General features: G+C 35.2%; 1 protein-coding gene across 4 annotated transcripts in view; it reads left to right on the top strand.

The window, feature by feature from the left end:
* DIAPH2 (diaphanous related formin 2) overlaps positions 1–22,445 on the top strand; it is a 1,045,110-nt gene that overhangs the window by 340,076 nt on the left and 682,589 nt on the right. For all 4 annotated transcript variants that reach the window (XM_063431883.1, XM_063431882.1, XM_063431880.1 and 1 more), the window contains one exon: positions 1,270–1,384. In XM_063431883.1, coding sequence (XP_063287953.1) covers positions 1,270–1,384 — 115 coding nt within the window. The remainder of the gene's footprint in view (positions 1–1,269; positions 1,385–22,445) is intronic.

The following is a 22,445-nucleotide window of genomic DNA, read 5'->3' as shown; positions in this document are numbered from 1 at the left end:
GTGAAATGAACGTTCATTGGGGGCTAGGTACCATCCTTTAGTGTCAAATTATTCAAAAACAGTTTAATACTGAATTATGAGCTGGGACTAAGGCACTGTAGGCGTCATAACCACTTCAATGTGTCACCGTGGTTATGCTGTCTAGAGTGTGCTTTTAACATCGCCTTTGCTAATTGGATGGGCAACACATTGACATAGATAAGCATTACTCATCTTTAAAACAGATGTTGGCTTCCAAATACATGCAGGCACCTGTTCATAATATAGTATGCATACACATGCAGGGTCACACATAGTATGCAGTAAATATATCATCAATTAAATATTGCATGTGATTTTTAAGAGATCTCCTCTTTTTGCAATTTTCAAATATATTCTAATAGATGGCTTTCTCCTGGTTTTGTGAAGCACATGCACAGCGACTTAGTCATTTGTTGCTGCTTTTGAATTATATGAGGTTTCATTTATTTATTTATTGTTTTACTTTTTTTTTTTTAATTAATGGTGTTCTATGATCCTGAAGAATAAAATGAAATATGCACATGAAGTTGAAGAAGTGGATATATGGAGCATAAAAGGTCACAGATGTAGCTATATATGCAAATTTTTAGCTCAGTTTAAACTTAATTCAGTGCAGAGAAAGCCCAAACTAACACCAGCTTCATAATAAACTATACAGACGTGTCATATACTGTAGACAGATATAAATTAACATTTTTGTTCTCTATACAGAGATTGCAAATCTGCAAGAATAGCAGAGCTAGCATCAGTCACATCACTTATCGTTGTACTTATTAAATGTCACTACTAGTCTGTATACGCTCTGCACCTGCCTAACCTGATGTTGCCAGATAAATTAATTGCCTTCCTGAAAAACTAGTAACTAATGTTAAATACTATAATGACATTCAGATTGGAAATGTTTTTAAGCCTGAGGGGCAACTCATTAAATTATCCAGGAACTGCCTTACTCATACATTTCATCCCCAAACAATTATAATTTAGTTTGCTTAACTCAGTATAGACCTCTAACACTAATTTGCAGGCTACATACAAAGCACACACATATACAATCATGTTGTAGCAGTTAAACATTATCTCAGATGGCCAGATCTCAGGTGTGTGTAAAACATTTTAAACGCTGACCTGTTACCTTAAATATTTGACATTTGAGCATCATCTTTTCACTCTTAACTTCTCACTGAGTTGAGATTTATCAATAGTTCTATCATGTCTGACCTTTTCGTTTTTCACTTTTGCCTAACGTAGATTGAACCACAAGAATTAACAGAAAATTGTATCTGGGTCAAGGCCAAAGAAGAGAAATTTGAGCATCCTGATCTCCTTTCTCGATTATGTCAGACTTTTGCAACCCACATGAAAGGTAGGGATTTTTTTCTATACCGTATTGTAAAAACCTATATTATTTTGTTTATGTAGCTATGGCAACTTATTTTTATAACTGTTGGGTATCAGGGCATCAACCACATTAGGCCAGTTAGTCCTGCTAAGCGCCATGTGATTATTATCGCAATAAACAATTATCATGATTGTGTAGAAGAGAAAAATAAAAGGTATTCAGGTTTATTTTGCACCAGCAACCATTAACTGTTTTTGACACAGTCCCAAATTAACTGTTTTTGACACAGTCCCAAATTATGCATGGTCTTAATGTTGGTACTGATGGCCGATATTACAACCGTAAAACTAGCTTAACTTATTATATACAACTGATATATCTATAATACACCTCTATTAGGCTATTTCAGTATTAGAGTTATATATTGCACTGTGAAAGCCAGTGACCATTCAGCAAGTAATTGGTATGGCATGTGGTTGATTGACGTGATATTACGTCTGCTCCAGGCATTAAGTATCCAGAGATTAAGACACACCTATTAAAATATTTAATCTGCTTTTTGTGTCTATCCAGATCAAAAAAAGCATGCAAATTGTAAAACATCAAACTGTTCCATACTGATCTGTATTTATACAAATTATTGTCTTTAAACAGGCATCTAAATAACAATATTGAACAATAAATATCCACAAGCAATTGCATAATCTATAGTAAAAAATTCAAAGTTGTGAATGTTTTTTCACTTACAAAGTGGGCATTAGTACTTTAGATTCCTTTTAGCTACAATTCATTTTTTTAAGCTATGTACATTTAGGACAGTGGCTATTTTATATTTAATACATTGCAGTACAGTACATCGCCAAATAATGTGTGGGCTTCGCTGGTAAACAAAGGTGTGCAGGTTTTTGTAAAGGTTTTTTTGTTTAGAAAAGTCAATCAGTCCAATTCTGTCTTGTTTTGTTGCAACATCCGTTACCTGCCAAACCAAGTTGCTTTATTGATATTCAGCACCTGAATGCTGTGGTTTTTAGAAAGAAAATACTCTAAATAAACCTGTGTAATAAGGAAGAGATGAGTAGCTCTGTCCATGGTGCTGAATACACAAATGCCTTAAAACTATTTGAGTTTTGTGTTTTTGTCTGTCTGTGTATTCCTGCTGAGCTTTTTTTTTTCTTTCTCTCCGAATGATTAATACATGCATTCTTTAGAAAAAGGAGACTTGTTGTTGAGTGCTTTCACAGAATTTACTTTGTAATGATGGCATTTAGCTTCTGTGCCGAATGAAACACAAATACAAATTCTTCACATTTCTGAAGAACTTCTGTAGAGTTGTATAATAAAACAAATGAAAGGAAGCAGACGAGAAAGAAATGCAAGAACATTTATAAAAAAATGATATGTATTAGTCTAATGCTTTGGGTTAACATAAGACGTTTTGACAAATAATTGCTAAATAGTATAGCTATAGATATATGTTAATATGAATTGGAAAACACTTTAGAATAGATGAAAATACAGATGGATGGATGGGTGGACAACTGTCTGAATAGGTAGACAGAGATACCCAAATAGGTATGTAGAGCTGGTTTTAAAATATACATTTAAATTGTGACTGTCACATTTGAGTTGTAAGATGGTGGCGTAAAGAATTATAATTATATGTAGAGGGCGTGTTTATTCTGTGACATTTTTGTTTAAAACTTACCATCACATGTGCACATTGGATAACTATTCCAAAATAGGTCTTATAACGTCAAATAATTCTTAAGAGTTTAAATTTATGGATGTACAACTGAAATGTTTGATTGGCAGTGAAACTATTGAAGAAAATCGTATGCTTGTATCCTAAATATATACGTTGATGGAGGAAGATTTTTTTTGTTCTCTGTTCTGAATATTTATTCATGGTTTTGATTAAAGTTATTTGGGTTTTACATACATTGTTAATTAATTGCTGACTTTTTTCTATTCTAGAAGGTCAATTAGATTAGAAAAAAAAAAACTTGCTAAAGGTGAAAAACCGTATAAAGAGATAAAATAATACATAATTTTTTTAGCACATTGTATTCTTGGTCTGGGACTCTTTATGATTCAGTGTGAAATCTGAAAGCTCCCATGATCACTACTTCCAACTGACTTTTATATAGAAGTTGAGAGCAGGGAAAGTCTCACTTACTAATTCAATCTGGAAAAAAAAAAAGGTTCTTGCACTGTAGGAGCAGTGAGTGAAAGTGACAAACAGGGATTTGTCTTGATGTCTGCTGCTCATTGGATGCACACATATTGACAGGTTTGTTTCTTGCACTGGATTAGTGAAATACAGTATAATTTACTCAAAGCCAGATTTTAAATTCCTTTTTTTCTTTTTACTTTAGGGTAACATCCAGGTACATGATTATCTACAAACTGCCTTGCATATGTTTATTTAGAATCTAGAGTATCGATTATCACTTGGGTATTATACAATTCCGTCATCTGGTGTTATTGGGGCATTATACTATTTTTGGTTGTTTCCAAAATTCATTTTGAGGGTTTCTGCTGTCACTGTGTTAATTAATGATCAAGTTATATTCCAAAATCTGTATTTACAATGCATGATTAAAACAATTTCTATAGGTAACCCATGGAGATGTGCTTTACAGTACTGAATAATTTAAATTGAATATATTACAGATCATTTTGCATACTCTAAAGTAACATTAGATTCTTATAATTTTATAGTTCTGATAATCATACATATCATGTCTGTTTGTATACTGAATATCTATGTAACATCTTTCCATTGTTAAGTCATTTCTATACAGTTATTTATTTGCTATTTCGCACCATCGATAACTCTGCCACTTTGATCTGGTCTGATAATAAGTATCATTTAAGAAACAATGGTCAAAACAGTCTTTTCTAATTGATAACAAGATTATTTTCAGCAGTGTTGTTTATCAAAGAGCTGCATCTTCAAGTTTTTGTAATCTTCAATTAAATACGGTCTACTGACCTCACTTAATTTGACAGGAGCTTTAAAAGCTTATGATGATGGATGATGAGGAATAATAATTAACAATCAATCACTATTTAAGGCTCGGGCTGTTGTCAGCATTTCTGGGGTTCTGTGAGAGTAAGTGCACTCAAGACATGACTCTGTAATTACTTAAAAGACAAGTTTAATATGGGAATTTCCAAGATTTGTGTTTACAAAAATGATTGAGCATCGGCAAGAGATCCATTCTTTGTCCCTTGCAATTAGTCTGGGAGTCGGTAAAACTGTCCTTAAGAAGAGGTATGGCTTGAGAAATAACAGAGATGGGATATTAAAAACATTTATTTTATAAGTAAGCAATCAAAACACTTGAACAAACAGAGGCCTGGAATGTCATGCATTGTTTAAAACATTGTGGTGGTTTCAACATGCAAAATAAATGTCACTCTTACATCCAAAAAGCATTTATATGATTAATTTGATGTTATAAACAATCTGTTAAAAAATTTTTTATTTATGACAACAGTTATTATTTTATAATCCATTATTAGCCATGTTTGGAATATTTAGCAAACACTAGTGTTTGCCTTTTTGTGACATTAAAATCAGCTTCTCTACATTGGATATTGTATTGTTTGGCAAATGTTGCACTTTATAAAGTTATATTATGTTCATAAAATCTATATCTTATGATCCTCGCTCTCCCAAACCCATTACTCATACATAGCAGTAGTCTTTATTCCCTCCCAAACCTATATTCGTGGATTAACCATCCAGATTGAAATAAATCGAAAGGAACATTTTCTTCTTTTACTGTACCTTTCTTAAAAAGTCCAGCGTGGTCCTTAACAATTTCCTAATTAAGGTTCCCCATTTTGCATCAGCTAGGAACCTGCAATGCATGAATATGTAAAGTCCTTTATTAAGTTGACTAGAAGAAGTCCTTGAATGCAGGCTGACCTTGCTATGGGGTAATTAATTGTCCAATGCACATCTATCTATAAAGGCAGCAATTGACCCCCTGCTAAATATCCAGCTAACCAATATGTTGGCTGAACAACAGTGAGCATCAGAAGGCGAGCATCAGAGGTGGGAGTATGGACAGAAGATAGATGTAAGTCTTCAGCAGTGCGTAAGGGCCTAGATGGGACATACTTGTATATTAGGGAGGATAGATAGGTGAGAGCAGCATTATGTAGATGTAAAAATATCAATAGTAGGTAGAGATATAAACCATGAATCTTAATGCTCAACACATATTTTTGTGCTCAGAGTGTTTTAACTGTACAAATCTAAGAAAAAGTCACAGTATTTACAAACATGCTATTAAAAATAAGTATCACCATTAGAGATGAGCGAACCCGAACTTCAAAGTTCGGGTTCGTTACGAACATTATGATTTTTTGACCCAGAACCCGAGCCTGGACATTTCAGTAACAGTACGGGTTCGAGTTCGGTGTTCAGTGATTTAATGGCGTGTTTTGAAAAGCTGCAGGGCAGCCAATCAACAAGCGTTTGACTCGTGTGCCCTTAAAAGCCATCACAGCCATGCCTGTGATTGACCAGTGCAGCATGTGACCCAGCCTCTATATAATCTGAAGTCACATGAGCTCTTATTAGCGTAGGGAGAGGATGCTGCAGTTGTGAGGGACAGATTAGGAAATAATTCTGGTGTTGAATCTGCAAACTACAGCTTTTTTGGTGCTAAAAAGTAAATTTGTGGCGTGGACTTCATATCTGAGAGTCAAATAGAACCGTCAAATACTGTGGTTACATCGCACTTTTAAAAATTCACATTTTTTTGGTGCTAAAAAGTATCTGAGAGTCAAATAGAACCGTCAAATACTGCTGTGACATTGCAGTTTGACTCATTCAAGTGTATTGTCTGAATGTGTGTTTAGCACGGCAGGGGTCGTTATCACAGACAAGCGCAGCCGCCTGTCTACAGCCAACGTGGACAAGCTCACATTTATTAAAATGAACCAGGTATGGATCCCACCAGACTTGTCTGTACCTTGTGCAGAATAGACATTTATACTGGCCTCACCCAGCCATTGTTATACTCAAGTGTTTTCTTTTTTTATATGTCCCAATATTTTGGGGGCTACCCAATTAAAAAACAAAAAAACAAATAAAAAACAGTGTTGGCTAGCACCTCCTCCTCCACCGCCGCTTCCACTTACACCGCCACGATCACCACCTCCTCAACCTCCTACTCCACATCCACCTCCTCCTCCTAGTTCAAGATTATTAATATTAATTTTTATGCATTTTATGTTATTTTAAGTTATTTCCCTATCAACATTTGTTTGCAGGGCACTTGTCCTACTCTTACCCCCATTTTACTTCCTTTTGCAGCCCTCTAGCCCTTTCCATAACTTTTTTAGAGCCATTTTAGTGCCCAAAAGTTCGGGTCCCCATTTACTTCAATGGGGTTTGGGTTCGGAGTCAAATTCGGGTCAAGTTCGAGTATGAACTCGAACTTTTTGCCGAAGTTTGGCTGCACCCAGCGAACCCGAACATCCAGGTGTCCGCTCATCTCTAATCACCATTTTTATGACTAATCGACATTCATTTTAAGATTAATCCTTTAATTTCTAATCGCAAATGTTTAAAATTCTTAACAAAGTGTAACTTCATTGAAAGTACCACAAACTTTTCTCCATACATTTCTACTCTCTTGGGCATTCAATATTTTATGCAACATTTTATGTATCTATGTGGACTTCAGATAAGATACCTCCATAATAGGGTCTGCTATTATAGCTCTTCACATTCAGTTGACCTTAATTTCCATAGGACATTTTTAAATATTCTAAACTCTAGCCTAGCTGTTGCCCACCGTTTTAAAGAACATGCCCAACTAAAGACTTACCAGAACAGTTCATCCAATTAACTGCTACCTAATGTTCATCTACAGAGGTGCTGAATCATATGTCATCCTGGCTTAGATGACAAAAATGCGGTAGATAGATTTCATCTATCTTCCAATGTACCAGTAATAGGACATTTCCTGCAGGAGTAAATTGGAAATAATGACAGTTCATCTTAGAACTGGACATGTCAGAGGATGGATGGCTTTTAAAGTAACACAAATCCTACTAAGACCTTTATTTGGTGAAAAGAAAGGAACAAAGAGTGTGGTAATTGTACATTGTTTACTGTGAAGTGGCATTCTATAATAGCATTTCATACATGTAATTCCTAGTCCAACAATGAGTATCCATTTCCCTATAAGTGTTGCGTCAATTTATGTACATTCTATTCGATTCAGTATCTATCAGCTTGTAATAGGTCTGTCTAGGAATGAAAGGGACAGGTGTAGTTGTTTCCTTTCTAATAAAGCATGAAATATTAACCCCTTAAGGACTGAGCCAAATGTACACGTTGTGAACAAAACAAAACGTAAACAAAACCTGGCATTTGCGCTATATGTCTGTCCAACCGTAATTCACCTCTTTCATATTAAATGTACCCCCCCTTATTATATAGCATTTTATTCAGGGGAAACAGGGCTTTTATTTAATATCAAATATTTAGCTATGAAACATAATGTAATATGAAAAAAATGGCAGAAAATAAGAAATACTGTTATTTTTTTTAGTGCTACATGACATTGTAACTGTCAATGTCATAATACTGTTTGCTTTTACTGCAATAAAATACACATATTTGTATTCAGCAAAGTCTTACATGTAAAACAGTACCCCCTATGTACAGGTTTTATGGTGTATAGGGAAGTTACAGGGTCAAATATAGCACGTTACATTTGAAATTGAAATTCGCCAGATTGGTTACGTTGCCTTTGGGACTGTATAGTAGCCCAGGAATAAAATTTACACCCATAATGGCATACCATTTGCAATAGTAGACAACCCAAGGTATTGCAAATGGGGTATGTCCAGTCTTTATAAGTAGCCATTTGGTCACAAACACTGGCCAAAGTTAGCGTTAGTATTTGTTTGTGTGTGAAAAATGCAAAAAACGCCAATTTTGGCCAGTGTTTGTGACTAAGTGGCTACTAAAAAAGACTGGACATACCCCGTTTGCAATACCTTGGGCTGTCTACTATTGCAAATGGTATGCCATCATAGGGGTAATTTTCATTCTTGGGCTACCATAGGGTCTCAAAGGCAACGTAACCAATCTGGCAAATTTTAATGTGAAAAAAATGAAACACAAGCCTTATATTTGACGCTGTAACTTTTGAAAACACCATAAAACCTGTACATGAGGGGTACTGTTGTACTCGGAAGACTTCGCTGAACACAAATATTTGTGTTTCAAAACAGTAAAAAGTATTGCAGCAATAATATCGTTCGTGTAAATGCTGTTTGTGCGTGAAAAATGCAAAAAACGTCACTTTTACTGGCGATATCATCGTTGTAATACATTTTACTGTTTTGAAACACTAATTTTTGTGTTCAGCGAAGTCTCCCGAGTAGAACAGTACCCCCCATGTACAGGTTTTATGGTGTCTTAGAAAGTTATAGGGTTAAATATAGTGCTAGCAAATTAAATTCCCTTTACTTTCGGCATGGGTTGTCAGGCAGGTCCCGCTAATTGTAATTAATTAAGATACCTAATTATGTAAAAATATTACATAAATATATGTGTAGAATGAATTTATGTATGTATATACGTATGTGTATATATGTGTGTATATATATATATATATATATATATATATAATTTTTTAAAATATTTTTATTTATATATAGGTATATATAGTGATATATACGTATATATTTATGTATATAGATATATATATTATTTTGTTCTACGTGTATTTTGATATAAATATATATATATATATATATATATATATTAATATCACAATAAAGTTAGAACGAAATAACACACATCTATATATGTTTTAATTATTTATTTTTAATTATTGTTTTAATTTTATTTTTTAACGTATTTACATATTTTTTATATTATATATATAAATATATATTTAATCAGTATCAGTCTACGTGTAATTTGATATTAATATATATATAATTAGTAAAATACACCTAGACAGTGTATGTGTGTGTATGCATATGTGTATATATATACTTAGATCATATATATATATATATATATATATATATATATATATGATCTAAGTATATTATTACTTTTTTTTTACACTGATTAATTAATTTTATTTTATTTCCAGCCAGCAGGGGGACTAACTGTCATTACAGTTAGTCCCCCTGCTGGCAATGCCCGGGGGGGCTGAAGGAGGATGGACGTGCTGCGGGGAGCTCCCCGGGTAAGTAACAAAAGACCGGAGGGCGTACTATTACGCCCGGCGGCGTTTAGAGCCGCTTAAAATAGTGCGTAATAGTACGCCCTCCGGTCTTAAAGGGTTAACTGAGGCACAATATAGAATACTGTCTCAGAGCATATTATTTGTAAAGAAAAGTTTATGATCTATTTTCTTATGGCCTTTTTGTTTTTGAAAGTTTACCTATTGCAGAAGGAAATAAATGTCACTATTCAATGGAAAATATTAACAAACGCTTCTTTAAAGGTACACTGCAGATCCTTATCTTAAAGGCACACTCCAGATTCTCTATTTAAAGAGTGTGTCATGTTTTTACAAAAAGTTCAGATTTCAATAAAAGTTTACACTTTTATAAATTAAACTTGCCACACCCCATGACTGTCAATCAGACAACCTGTCTTGTTAAGTCCTGGTGCTAAACTCATGAGACAGACAATTGCTCAGAGCCTTGCACACTCCTCATTGAGCTGCGTTGGGAAGTCTGTGATTGGACAGACACAGAAGGTCTGGGCTGGGGAAGAAGGGTAGGGACAAGAGATCTATACACCCAATGAAAAAAATGCATAATAGACCCCTCAAGGAAACGGCTTCAGAAATAAAAGGGCAGCATGATGAAAAATTTATGTTCTGTGTCCTTAAGTGGTTAAATGTAGTCATGTTTTTGTTGGGGGGTACATCTACTAAATTGTTAAAATTAGTGTGAAGGAGTGTCCCTTAAGAGTATTTACTAAATGCTCTCGTCATTAGATGCTGCTGCTTAATATTAATAAAGATATTATTTTGATAAATTCATTTTAAAGTATAATAATATGTTTAGTGTACATTAAAATCGTTTAAGAAACACTACTATTTCTACATAGAAAGACATGTTTACACTGTCTCTAAGGTACTTTGTTTACCTACACCATATAATATCTAGCAACAGTAGATCAGTATATGCAACGTTAAGAATCACAGAGTTCTGACATTTGTATTACTCGGGTCAGATTGAAAACAGACTCATTGTTATTCATCCTGGAAGATTTTTTTTGTTTTGCTCTTGTTGTTGAGGTCTTTGCATTGAAGCCTTGTCACAGCAATCACCAAAAAGTCATGCATGCCGCAGGAGCTTCATGTTTCGGAGCCCCTGGAGCAAAGATGACACTAATTTAGTATTCCCGGCTTTGTCACATCTTCAGGGTTTGTCTTATGTGAAAAATGTCAATATCCCGGCTTTAAAATTCCTCCACGATTTATGTTTTCTGCAGTGCTGAGTGCCATGTAATGTAAATCACTAATGATTTAGTAATACTCCCAACGCAAATTTCCCACTGAACAGACAGGCTGTCTTGTTGTGTAGTGCAGAGCAATCACTCTTTGTATGTTGATATTTTTTTATTACATTTTTTTTTTTTTTTTTAAGAAAGAAGGGATTTTTAGAAATTAAATGTTGACTTTCCATGTTTTTTTTTTTTTTGGCACGCTCACAACGTACACACTATCTGAAGACTTAGATGGAAATTCTACTGCATAAATATATAGTAAATAAATCAATCAATCACTATTTGGAAGATACACTGATCAGTCACAACTTCAAAACCTCCAGCCTGACATCGTGTAGGTACCCTTTGTGCTGCCAAAACAGCTCTGACGCATTAAGGCATGACCTCTGGCTTGTGGTAGCAGCAGATCCTTTAAGATCTTCAAGTTATGGCCTCCACGGATCAGATTTGCTGTCTCCTTACACCCCACAGATGCTCAATTGGACTGAGATCTAGGGAATTTGGAGTCCAAGGCAAGGCACCTTAAACTCTTTGTCATATTCCTGCAGGATGGATTTTCCTGCTGAAAGAGGTCACTGCCATCAGGGAACGCCATTGCCATAAAGGTGTGTAGGTGGTCTGCAACAGTCTCTGGTAGGAGGTTCATGCCAATGTAACATCCACATGAATGCCAGGACCCAAGGTTTCCCATTAGAACATTGTACAGAGCATAACACTACCTCCGCTGGCCTACCTTCTTCCCATAGCCATCACTATTTGGCCCTTGTCAATGTCCCTCAGATCGATTTGCTTGCCTCTTTGTCCACTGAGCTAAACAAACCAGGAAGTAACAGGACTGGTTGTCTGATTGACAGCCAGGGAGGTGTAACAATTTATAAAAGTGTCAATATTTATTGAAATCTGTAGTTTTTGTAATATGAAAACAGAGGAGAAACTCTTTGTATAAAAAAACACTTTGGCAAGGTATTTGAGGTGTTGATTTAATTTATATTCAGAAATAAACATGCATGTATGTGTTAAATAATTATTCTTGAAAGAGGACATATGCCTTGTATTTAAAATGATTTATGTTTAAAGATTTACATTTAGTTTCATGGCTGTTCACTAAACCTGAAACAATCAAATATATACTGTAGCATATTTAAGTTCAATATCAGTGAACTGGAAAATAGCTGACTAGCAGATATTTTCCAATTTTATTGTCGTTCAATAATAAATACTCCTGTTTTATTTATTTATTTTAAGAAATCTAGCATTTTAGACAAAAGAATACAAATGTAATATTTTTAGAGCAAAACATTTAATCTATAGATTACTCTAGACAAATTGCTAGTGCACGTGCGTGTCTATTTTTTTTTTTATTTTTTTTTTTTCCCCCCTTAATTAACAATTTTTGCTCATCAACTACAATGATGGTGTCTGCAGTGACGCACCAGCATCCATGCACTCCCATAATGCAATGCATGACTTTTCACAACGCACACCAAAGTCTCAGCTCTAAACTTCAGTTAAAACGATACCCCACACACCTAAAGCACTTTAGCTTGCTGAAGTGCTTTATGTGTGCAGAGTGTGTACACTTTTGTATTTTACAAAAAGTGCAGGTTTCGGTAGAAATTGACAGTTATAAACTGACCTTGTTACACCCTCTTGGCTGTCAGACCACTGGTCCTGTTATTTCCTGGTTTGTGGAGCTAAACACAAGAGGCAGCCATTGCCCTGAGCCCCTGCCTTGCAATTGAGCTGCATTGGGAAGTTTGTGATTGGACATCCACAAAAAGGGGAAGAAGGGAAGGGCTTGCAATGTCTCCAGACAAGAGATCTGCAGCTTTTGTAAGCTGTTTTTGGATAAACCCCCTATGAAAAATACATATTTAAATACATATATGTTTCCATTGGGGGTACATCTACTAAACTTCAATGATTTACCCGAGACCCCCGCCGATGTCCCTCGGCGGTTTCGGGTTGACGCCGCTCCTCCTCTTCATTACGTCAGCCGGCGGGGGAGACTGATCCCGCTCGCCGGCTGAGGAGACCTAACGCGTATGCGCGGCAATGCCGTGCATGCACATTAGAGCTCTCCATAGGAAAGCATTGCAAATGCTTCTCAATTTTTTCCGATGGGGATTTTAGCGATGCTGGAGGTCCTCACACAGCGTGAGGATGTCAAGCAATGCTCTAGCACAGAAAACCTGTGCTATGAAACAGGAAGTGCCCTGTAGTGACTGTCTAGTAGACAGCCACTAGAGGAGAAGTTAACCCTGCAAGGTAATTACTGCAGTTTATGAAAACTGCAATAATTACACTTGCAGGGTTAAGGGTAGTGGGGGTTGGCACCCATACCAGTCCAATGGGCAGAAGTGGTCTGGGTGCCTGGAGTTTCCCTTTAACTATATATCTGTAATATCTACTCAATATTTGCAAAATTGATGTTGTAAATACAAAATGTTCCTGAGCTGAACCTTATCAATCAAATATTTTTGTTTGAGATGTCTGCATTAATTTACATTAAACAGTGCATTCAGCGTCTGCTGCTCTACCACATGAAGTTCTAACTTTGCATAATTTGCATTATTATTTTAAGCTACTGGTAATCAAAGCTAGTTCACATTTATATGTGTTACCTTTCTCTCCACATATCTTTTTTTTTTCTTTCCTGTTTTGTTTGAGATTACATCAGGGTCATGATCCGACGAGAAGACTGCTCCCACGGAGACTGATTTCCATTATGGTCACATCAGACCACTCAAGGTTTGCAGGAGCTTAGAATTGTCATCATGGATTTTGTCAGAAAATACATGGGTTTCTAATACTATTTTCTATTTAATATCACAATCAATAGTGCTTACAATTAATGCATGTTATTTTCAATCTTTCAGTGGCAATTACCAATGAATTAACTCTACAATTAAATTTCGATTAACTGTATAAGTAATCTATCTTTCCAAGACAGAATGACTTTCATCAATACAGTTTTACTAGATGTTTAGGTTTATCTCTAACTGGATAATCTTTACATTGCATTTTTTAACACATCGGTAGCCAAAGCTATAGCTATTGGTTGTTTACTAAACGCACATTGATATCAGAGTCAATAAATCTCTTGTTTTATATAGGCCTTTGAATTGTTGGTGTTAAAAAGAGAACAATCTAAGTTCAGATTTTAGCATAAGCCAATACAAAGCACTTTGGAACACACATGAAACCCTCAGTTAGGGAAATTGTCGAGACCCATCTATCGTCCGAGGAAATACTCTTTCCAAGATCAATGACTCCAAGCATTTTAAATGTAGCCAACTTTCTAGGTTTTTAGACAGCTTAATGGACTGACCAGCCATATAATGTATTATGGGTCCTCATATATGTTTAGATTCAAAATTGAAACGTTGGACCTGTGCATAAGTGGATTCTTTAATTGTTCAGTTAGCATTAACCCTGTAGGTACCAGTACAGTATAAAAAACAAGATTTACTCACCCCTGTCCTAAAAAAAATCTAAACCTAATTTATAATTATTTTACCTTAAGAAAAGATAGCACATATCAACTCATAATCCAACCTGACCATTTGGATTTAGAGGGAGATTTTTTTTCTCCCTGAACGAATTTTCACATATTTATTGTGCATGTTCACAGTTTGCTGTGGCATAAAAGTTTGCATAAATTCTCACAGAGGAGTGAAGTAGTAATTAAAAAATCTAGTATGGAGAAAACCAAGAAAAAATATTGATTTTTTTTCCGCTATACTCGAAGAATACTGTGCACAATATTTTCACTAACGACAACTGGCAATATTTAGACTGCCTGCCTACGTATCTATGGGCACCCTCTGCAATGTCTGTTATAAACACATTCTTTGGACTACAACATGGGTTAGGAACTAAGTGAATCAAATAAGTAGTTAATGGAAGCATTTATATCCATCAATATATACATATGTATGTATGCATATACACATGCACACAACATACATTATTCATTTATTTATTTATAAAATATTTTGCCAGGATGGATACATTGAGATTTCTCTCGTTTTCAAGTATGTTCTGGGTCAACAAAACATTGCATTGTTACAATGGGATACAATCAATATTACAAAAATACAATATACAAACAATATATATATATATATATATATATATATATATATAGTAGCAAAGAACAGCCGCTCACCGGTCTTGTAAAAGTCCAAAATTTATTTAAGTAAAGTTAAAAGAGAGACCAACGTTTCAGTCCCAGTTAGGGACTTCCCTCAGGGTAACAAAACAATCATACACATACATACACCTATATAAATTTAATATATAACAGGTAATACATATATTCAACCCTGACAGGTGCATTCTGTGCTGAGGTATATAGCCATAGATCTCTTTTAGTATTGTGGTATGCTAAATATCGTGCTAGTACTGAATCAGAGGTTATAGGAGGTGGGAACAGCTGGGAAGAGCATTCTACTCATGTAGGGTCGGAGTTTCCCAGGAATGCTCTTATGCACAAGAATGGAAAGATGAAGAGTGCGTCGGGATTCCAGCGATAGCCAGTTTCGCTCTTTTAACATGTCACAGTGGTGGGTAAAGTAATTACATTCTAGTACAAAGCGGCAGAATGAATTATATATATTAATTAATGAATTATTATGGTGATTTTGCGGTGCATACACTACATCCCAATAATCAATGACCAGCATTAGCATTTGTTGCACATCAGTTTCCTTACTGTACGGCTTAGGCAGTATTTGTTTCTGTACAGGGCACCTAGTTTTGGGCAAAGTTTTGAAGAGATTTTTTCAATGTGAAGGCCAAACGATAGATTGGGGTCTAGTAACATACCTAGATATTTATAAGAGCAGACTGCTGACTGTGTGCTAAATGAATTTGTTCTGATACACAGTTGTTGATTTTGTAGTTTACGTAATTTAGGTATAGTTACAAAGATCATTGTAACAGTTTTGTCAGTATTTAGGAAGAGTTTGTTATCCACTATCCACTTTTCTACCTCTGTGAATTGGTTTTGGAGCACAGCCTCAAGCTGCGGTAGATTGGGTTTACTAGCGTAGATTAGTGTTGCCTGCATACATGTGTACAGTTAAAGATTTGCAGACATTGGGCAGATCATTTATAAATAATGTGAATGGCAGGGGACCGAGTATGGAACCTTGGAAGAGGGAGGGAAGTGCTATCAGACATGGCCACGTATTGCAATTGGTCTGAAACATACGATCAAAACCGGGTTAGCAGACAATCACCAATGCCTGAGTTTTTAATTTTTGAAAAAGAATGCCATGAAATACTGTGTCAAAGGCCTTGGCAAAATCAAGGAAAGTTGCTCCAGTTAAGTCTCCTTGTTCCAGGCCAATTTGGATGTCATTGCAAACTTTTAAGAGGGTTGTCGAAGTTGAGTGATTTGGATGAAAGCTTAATTGATCAGGGGTTAGATAACTTTATCGTTGATAATATTCACATAGTTGCGTGTGGACGCATTTTTCCAAGATTTTTGACAATACTGGGAGCAATGATATCAGGCGATAGTTAGATACTAAAATATTGTCGCCACTTTTATGGATCGGTACAGCTTTTGCAGTCTTCCAAAGTTTGGGTATGTATCCTGGCACCAGGGATTATTGATAAGGGTAGTGACAGGTTTTGCAAGTGCTTGTGCACTGAGATTGCTAGGATTTGATCTGGTCCACACTGGTTTTTCCTTTTTAAATTATTAAGATGTTTATTAACGACACTAACAGACATTAGTCTGAAATTTTATTTCTCTATGAAGATTTTGAAGATTTGGCAGGGCCTGATCTTTATTTGTGGTGTGCAAATGAATGTCAATTGTTATTTTTGCAACCAGGGTGGTAGCACATCCAACAAAATAATGATTAAAGGCATTTGCTACATCTAGGGGGTGTTGCAGTGTTTGGTTGTCTATTTTGACAGTGGAGGGTTGGGAGTGGATTGTGGGGGTTGTATGCTATTTATGATTTTCCATGGGTTTGATTGGTTGTTGTTCAAATTTTCACAGAAATATTGGGCCTTTGCAATTTTTGTTTGTTTTGTGCATGCATTTCGACATTGTAGGAAGGCACAGTAATTGTTCATGGAGCCAGTACACTTGAACTTTGACCACAGTGCTTCTTTAAATTGGTACATTTGAATGAGATCAGCTGTAACCCAGGGCAGGTGTGTCCCTTTTAGTCACTTGTTACGCAGAGGGGCATGCAAATTCCAAACACGCAAGAGCTCAGACTGAAAAAATGCAATTGCAGAGTCTAGATCTGGTATGAGACTTATTCTGTGGAATGTTCTTGAGATTGTTTAAAAATGATTCAAGATTACATTTTTTTGAAAGACCTGGTGATTATAATTATACATACTTATACATATGCGCTGGCTTGGGTTTGCCTTCTCTACACCACTGACAACCTCAGCAGGCGGGGGAGACCTAATGCACAGCAATTATACAGTGCTTCCCTATGGAGTTTTGGGTGACCCTAGATGTCCCCAAGCATAGCGGGAGGACGCCCAGCATCAGTTATGTTACCAAAAGTTGCCTAACAGCCCAGAATTCCCTCTAGTGTCTGTCTACCATCTAGCCCTGAAAGGTAATTATTGCAGTTTCTTTAAAACTACAATAATTAGATTTGCAGGGTTAAGGGACCTTGGGATATGCACCCAGACCACTTTGATGAGCCGAAGTGGTCTGGGTGCCTAAAGTGCCCTTTAACATAATATAGAGGTATATGAAAGTCAGTTGCGGTGTGCTGTAACGTTTTCAGAAAAAAGGTGTATCTAGAAAGAGGGAATGGAGTAAGACATATGTAAAAGCTGACCCCGTAGTGGTGCTGAAGAGGAAAGGGGAAATTATATTATAAACTTTAAATATAAAAAAGTTCTATCAATGCTCCTTTATTGCATTTTCTTTCATTTATTCTACACAGACAAAAGTCAAATAGTGAAGTAAAAAAATGCTTTCCTCCAAAGTTTCCTAATCGTAAATCAATGCTCAGTGTGTTGCTGAGATTTAAGTTTATGCAAGAGACAGAAATGAATGTTGTCTGCATGATAATCCGTCATATCTGTTTAAAGAGAACTTTGACACTTCTGCGAGTTCCTCTGATTTCTCTTCTTTTCTTTACTGCAAATCACCCTGTTGACATCTGTTATAGTTATATTCTTTCTAATTACTGTGTTTTGAATATTTAAAACTTGGTCGTTCTATTTTCACTGGATGTGCATTTTTATACATTGTTAATGTTTTTTATTACTTTTCACAAGCTGAAAACAACAGCTATAACTGAAAGATAAACAATTATACTTTCTGTTATAGCTTATACTTAGACATGCTGCTTATTTATTTTATATGTGATCATCATGATGGAAAATAAAATGTTCTAAATAGGATGTGGCTGTTAGGCTAATGTTTTATTTATTTTAAGTTAAATTATCACAAATTAATAATTACAAAAAAAATTACTGGAATATTTATTTTAATAAAATACTTAATATACATTGAAAGAGTAACCAGGGTCAGAGATCTATTTTTACATTTTTTTTATTTATTTGTTTCTGTGCATCAGGCCTATTATACAATATTAAATAGTAAATAAACTAGTTTCATGGCTACAGTTTTCTCCCCATGTAGATTATTAAAATATATATATAACACAATTAAAAATCTGCTTTTTTGTTTATTTATTTTTTTCTTAATAAATGTTTATATTTATTATTGTTCAAATGACACAGTGAAATAATTAATTAGAAACATAAATCCATCAAGAAACATAACCCCATCATTTTGACTCCCTACAACTGCAGAAAGATAAAACATGATGCATTAAAAAAAAAAAAACACACTACAAAGTATGGACAAAAATAAATGTCAAAAAGCTAAATATTGCATATTCACTTGGGGTTTATATCCCCGCTCTCCACCCCACTTTATTGTATCATATATAAAGCTTAAACACCAAATGGAAAAAATATATATACTTGATTTTGCTAGCATTATTTCTTGTTCTGTTCTATTACTTGTATATTTTAGGATATATCTAATTGTAAGTGTCTTGGGTTTACATTTGTAAGCTATTGATATGTAAAAGCCTTCCTAGTGTCCCTGTCATAGGTTGTAGGGCAATTGTATAATAATTTACAATGATATATATAACCTGACAATGCAATAGGAGTTTCTCATGGACTCATATAAAAAAGGAAACCCATAAGTCCATAAAACGGTCGTGAATTCTTGTTCCATGTTAAGGCAAAACAAGAGCAATTCTGTTAAGAGTGGAGGAATGACCAGAACAAAAATTCCATTACATAGTAGGATGATTAATTAAACTTCTGAATTCTCTGGCAGGGTAGCTTTAGGATTATCTGGATAAATATAGTCCATCATATGTTTCTTGGTCTACACATTTCCCTGAGAAGAGAGCATCAACATTATGGAGATCTGTAAAGATGATGTGCCTGAAGGAACCTAGTCATCTTTTCATGACAGGTTCAATTTAAGATGTACACAATTGAACTAGCTTGTACATACTGACGGCACCTAGCATCGTCAATTTGAAAGTGCATTAACATTCATCTTGCTTTAAACCCAACATTGTTCTAGCATTCATCTTGTCATTTTCAACAGATACTTTTTGTTTGAATAATCCACTGGAAACAAAAGAACATATAAAATACAGTAGGACCAACATTAGATGGATCTGTTGTCCTGAATTCAAAATGACTAGAACCCCCACCAAACACACACAGATTTCAGTGCGTTAATATCCCTTTCTAAAACTTGTGACAATGCAGAGACTTCAATCATTTCTTAAAGCCGGAATTTAAAAAAAAAAAAAAAAAAGATAATTTAGATTTGTTTTATTAGAGCTTTGAATTAGATGAATTAGTGTTACGGGAAAAGCCATATCAATAACAATTAGTATTAAATATTAAAAAGACTTTAAAAAACATTATGTAAAAAGGATCTAAATATGTCTTCAACCACCAGGGTCTAATTTACTAAAGGTTATATACTATAGTTGCCTGATAAATAATCTAGTTATGAAGATAGTGGAAGATATTCAGACACGGTGTTGACCTGGCAAATATTTTTGTTTTTGTTTGTAGCTGTATAGTCTCATTGTCTGCAAAACCAGTAATTAAATGTCTTAGCTGCATAGCAAATGACTTCTTCCTCAACAGTTGAAATTCAGTACACCGAGAGCCATTAATTGTTCCAACAGTAATACACTAAATATAACACATTCCTATACTGATTTACAGTAATAAAAGGATGGTGAGCTGCCATTCCAGAGTCAGACTCTGTACTCTATGAACAATTTAAATGGATACTATAGTCTGTGGTGCACTGTTCCTGACCCCCTTGTCCTGTAATGTAAAACATTGCTGTTTTAGAGAAACTTCAATAATAACCTTGCAGGAGCAAAACTACCTCTAGTGACTGTCAATAATACAGCCACTAGAGGCACTTCCTGGATTCTTGTGGACTTAAAACAATGAGGACATCCTGCATCAGTGAAATCCCCATAGGAAAACAATGGGACAATGCTTCCCTATAGGAAGGGCCTGATACACTCACATCACCCAGCTCCGTGGGACATAGACGCTGAAATCAGGTAAGGAAATACAGTTGTTTTTTTTAATCCTTTATCTGATATGGGAGGTGGGGGGAGAGGCAGTCGCTATGGTTGGGGGGACCAGAGGACATGATAGTGGTAGGAATACAGATTTGCATTCTTAACACTATACAATCCCTTTAATACTTGCTTATTCTCTTCCATTTGTATTTTCAAAGAATATTAGAAAGAATCTAATACCAACAAAGTTTTTTTTGTTTTTTTTTTTCCTCCTTCAACTTATTCACAAACGCTGGCATTTTATTCATACATTTCAAATCAGTTTAGCCAAACTCTGTTTTATTTGGTGTTGCAGCAAAGTTATACCAACGTTACTATTTAATAACTGGTGTAACTTCATTGTGGTGAAGATAAATAAATCCTCCGTAGAAAACTACTTCGTGATCACTTTTTAGTAACCCTTTCTATTCTGATCCCCCTGTCAACATTAAAATAATACATACATAAATAAAAAAAAAACAGAAATGTATCCCTATTCCAGCACCAAGGCTATGACCTCCCCTAACATGATCCTCCTTTGCTGAAGTCATTCCTCTTAGCTACCAGGGAAGGGTTGTAAGGTAGTGTTGAGAGGGAGAATTTTGGGCAGGCATTGAAGGAAGAGCTTACCACTCTAGGACCCCTTTCACCAGCATGCTGCACATGCTCACATCAGTTGGCAAATATGCACAGAGTTTATATTAGTCAGCCCAGAATTCTTTATTTAGAGTAACCCATTAAGCCACCAAGTAAATAAAGGTAAAGGCAATATATGACATCACATTTTAACTCCTTAAAAATATTTAGAATATGGTAAATGAAACCCAAAATGATGGTTTATCATTATTGTTACAGCTCTTTAAAGTTTCTTGTTTGATTTTGCTACAGTAGTAAGGTTGTGCCATATATTTTTGGGGGGCACCTACATGCCCAGAGCATCATGTGGGGCTTACTCGCTTGGATAAACCTGTTAACTTGCGTCTACTTCAATGTATATATATATATTTAAAGTATTTACAGCTGAATGTATTGCATATAGAGTTCATTACGTGTTGACCCCAGTAGAGTTGACCATATCTTAAAGAGTCTCCTAGTTGCGGAGTCTTGCCAAACATTGCATAAATGTATCACAAACCTCTTGATACTGAAGTGAGTAATACCAAAATATGTTTAAGCAAACTTTTTATTACTCAAGCTATTTCCTTGCAAAGATTGTATGCTGTAAGACGTGTTTTCAATAAACCTGGCCAATTGCTGTCCGTCATGCTGCAGAATATCCTATATAACATTGACCTTGATTAATTATGTTAACAGCACAAACAGAAAAGTTTCAAACCAAAACTTAAGCGATTTGCTGTACAAAATGTTAGCTTAATAAGGTCTTCGTTATGGGCTGCTAATTGGGAAACTTATTTAACAAAACAACACCTTCCTCAGTTTTTTTTCTTCTTTTGTTAAACATAACAGTACTGTGGCGATTCAACATGAACTATGTGAGGATGAAATAGAGAGGATAATTAAACATACAAAAGTATAGACATAACAAAAATGTGGATCAGCGAAGTTGCGAAACACAGTGTAATTGTGAAAGTAACATTTATAGTCTTGCCTCGTTTATCCTTTTACAGCTCTCAATGTGTTTTTTACACAAAGTTCTATCCTCAATTAGAAAACATGGCTGTCAATAGTAAGGAGTCCAAAAGACTGCCACTGTTGCCATTGTAGAATCTGAAAAAGAAAAATGAATTATTACATGCAATATGTATTGTGCAGATATATGTAGTGAATAGACGGACCGTTATCATTAAGATTTTTTGTGTGGCTATTTTGAGTGATTTTTGTTGTTTTAAAAGCTTATACTCAGAAATAGTAAGACAGGAATTTGTTTTTTTCTATTGTTTATTTGTGTGTGTGGGCGCTTGATATGCAATTCTAGATGGTAATG

This window comes from Pelobates fuscus, chromosome 9 (assembly GCF_036172605.1).
Source record: "Pelobates fuscus isolate aPelFus1 chromosome 9, aPelFus1.pri, whole genome shotgun sequence".
Classification (NCBI taxonomy): Eukaryota; Metazoa; Chordata; class Amphibia; order Anura; family Pelobatidae; genus Pelobates; species Pelobates fuscus.
This window is presented reverse-complemented; position numbering and strand designations above follow the sequence as displayed.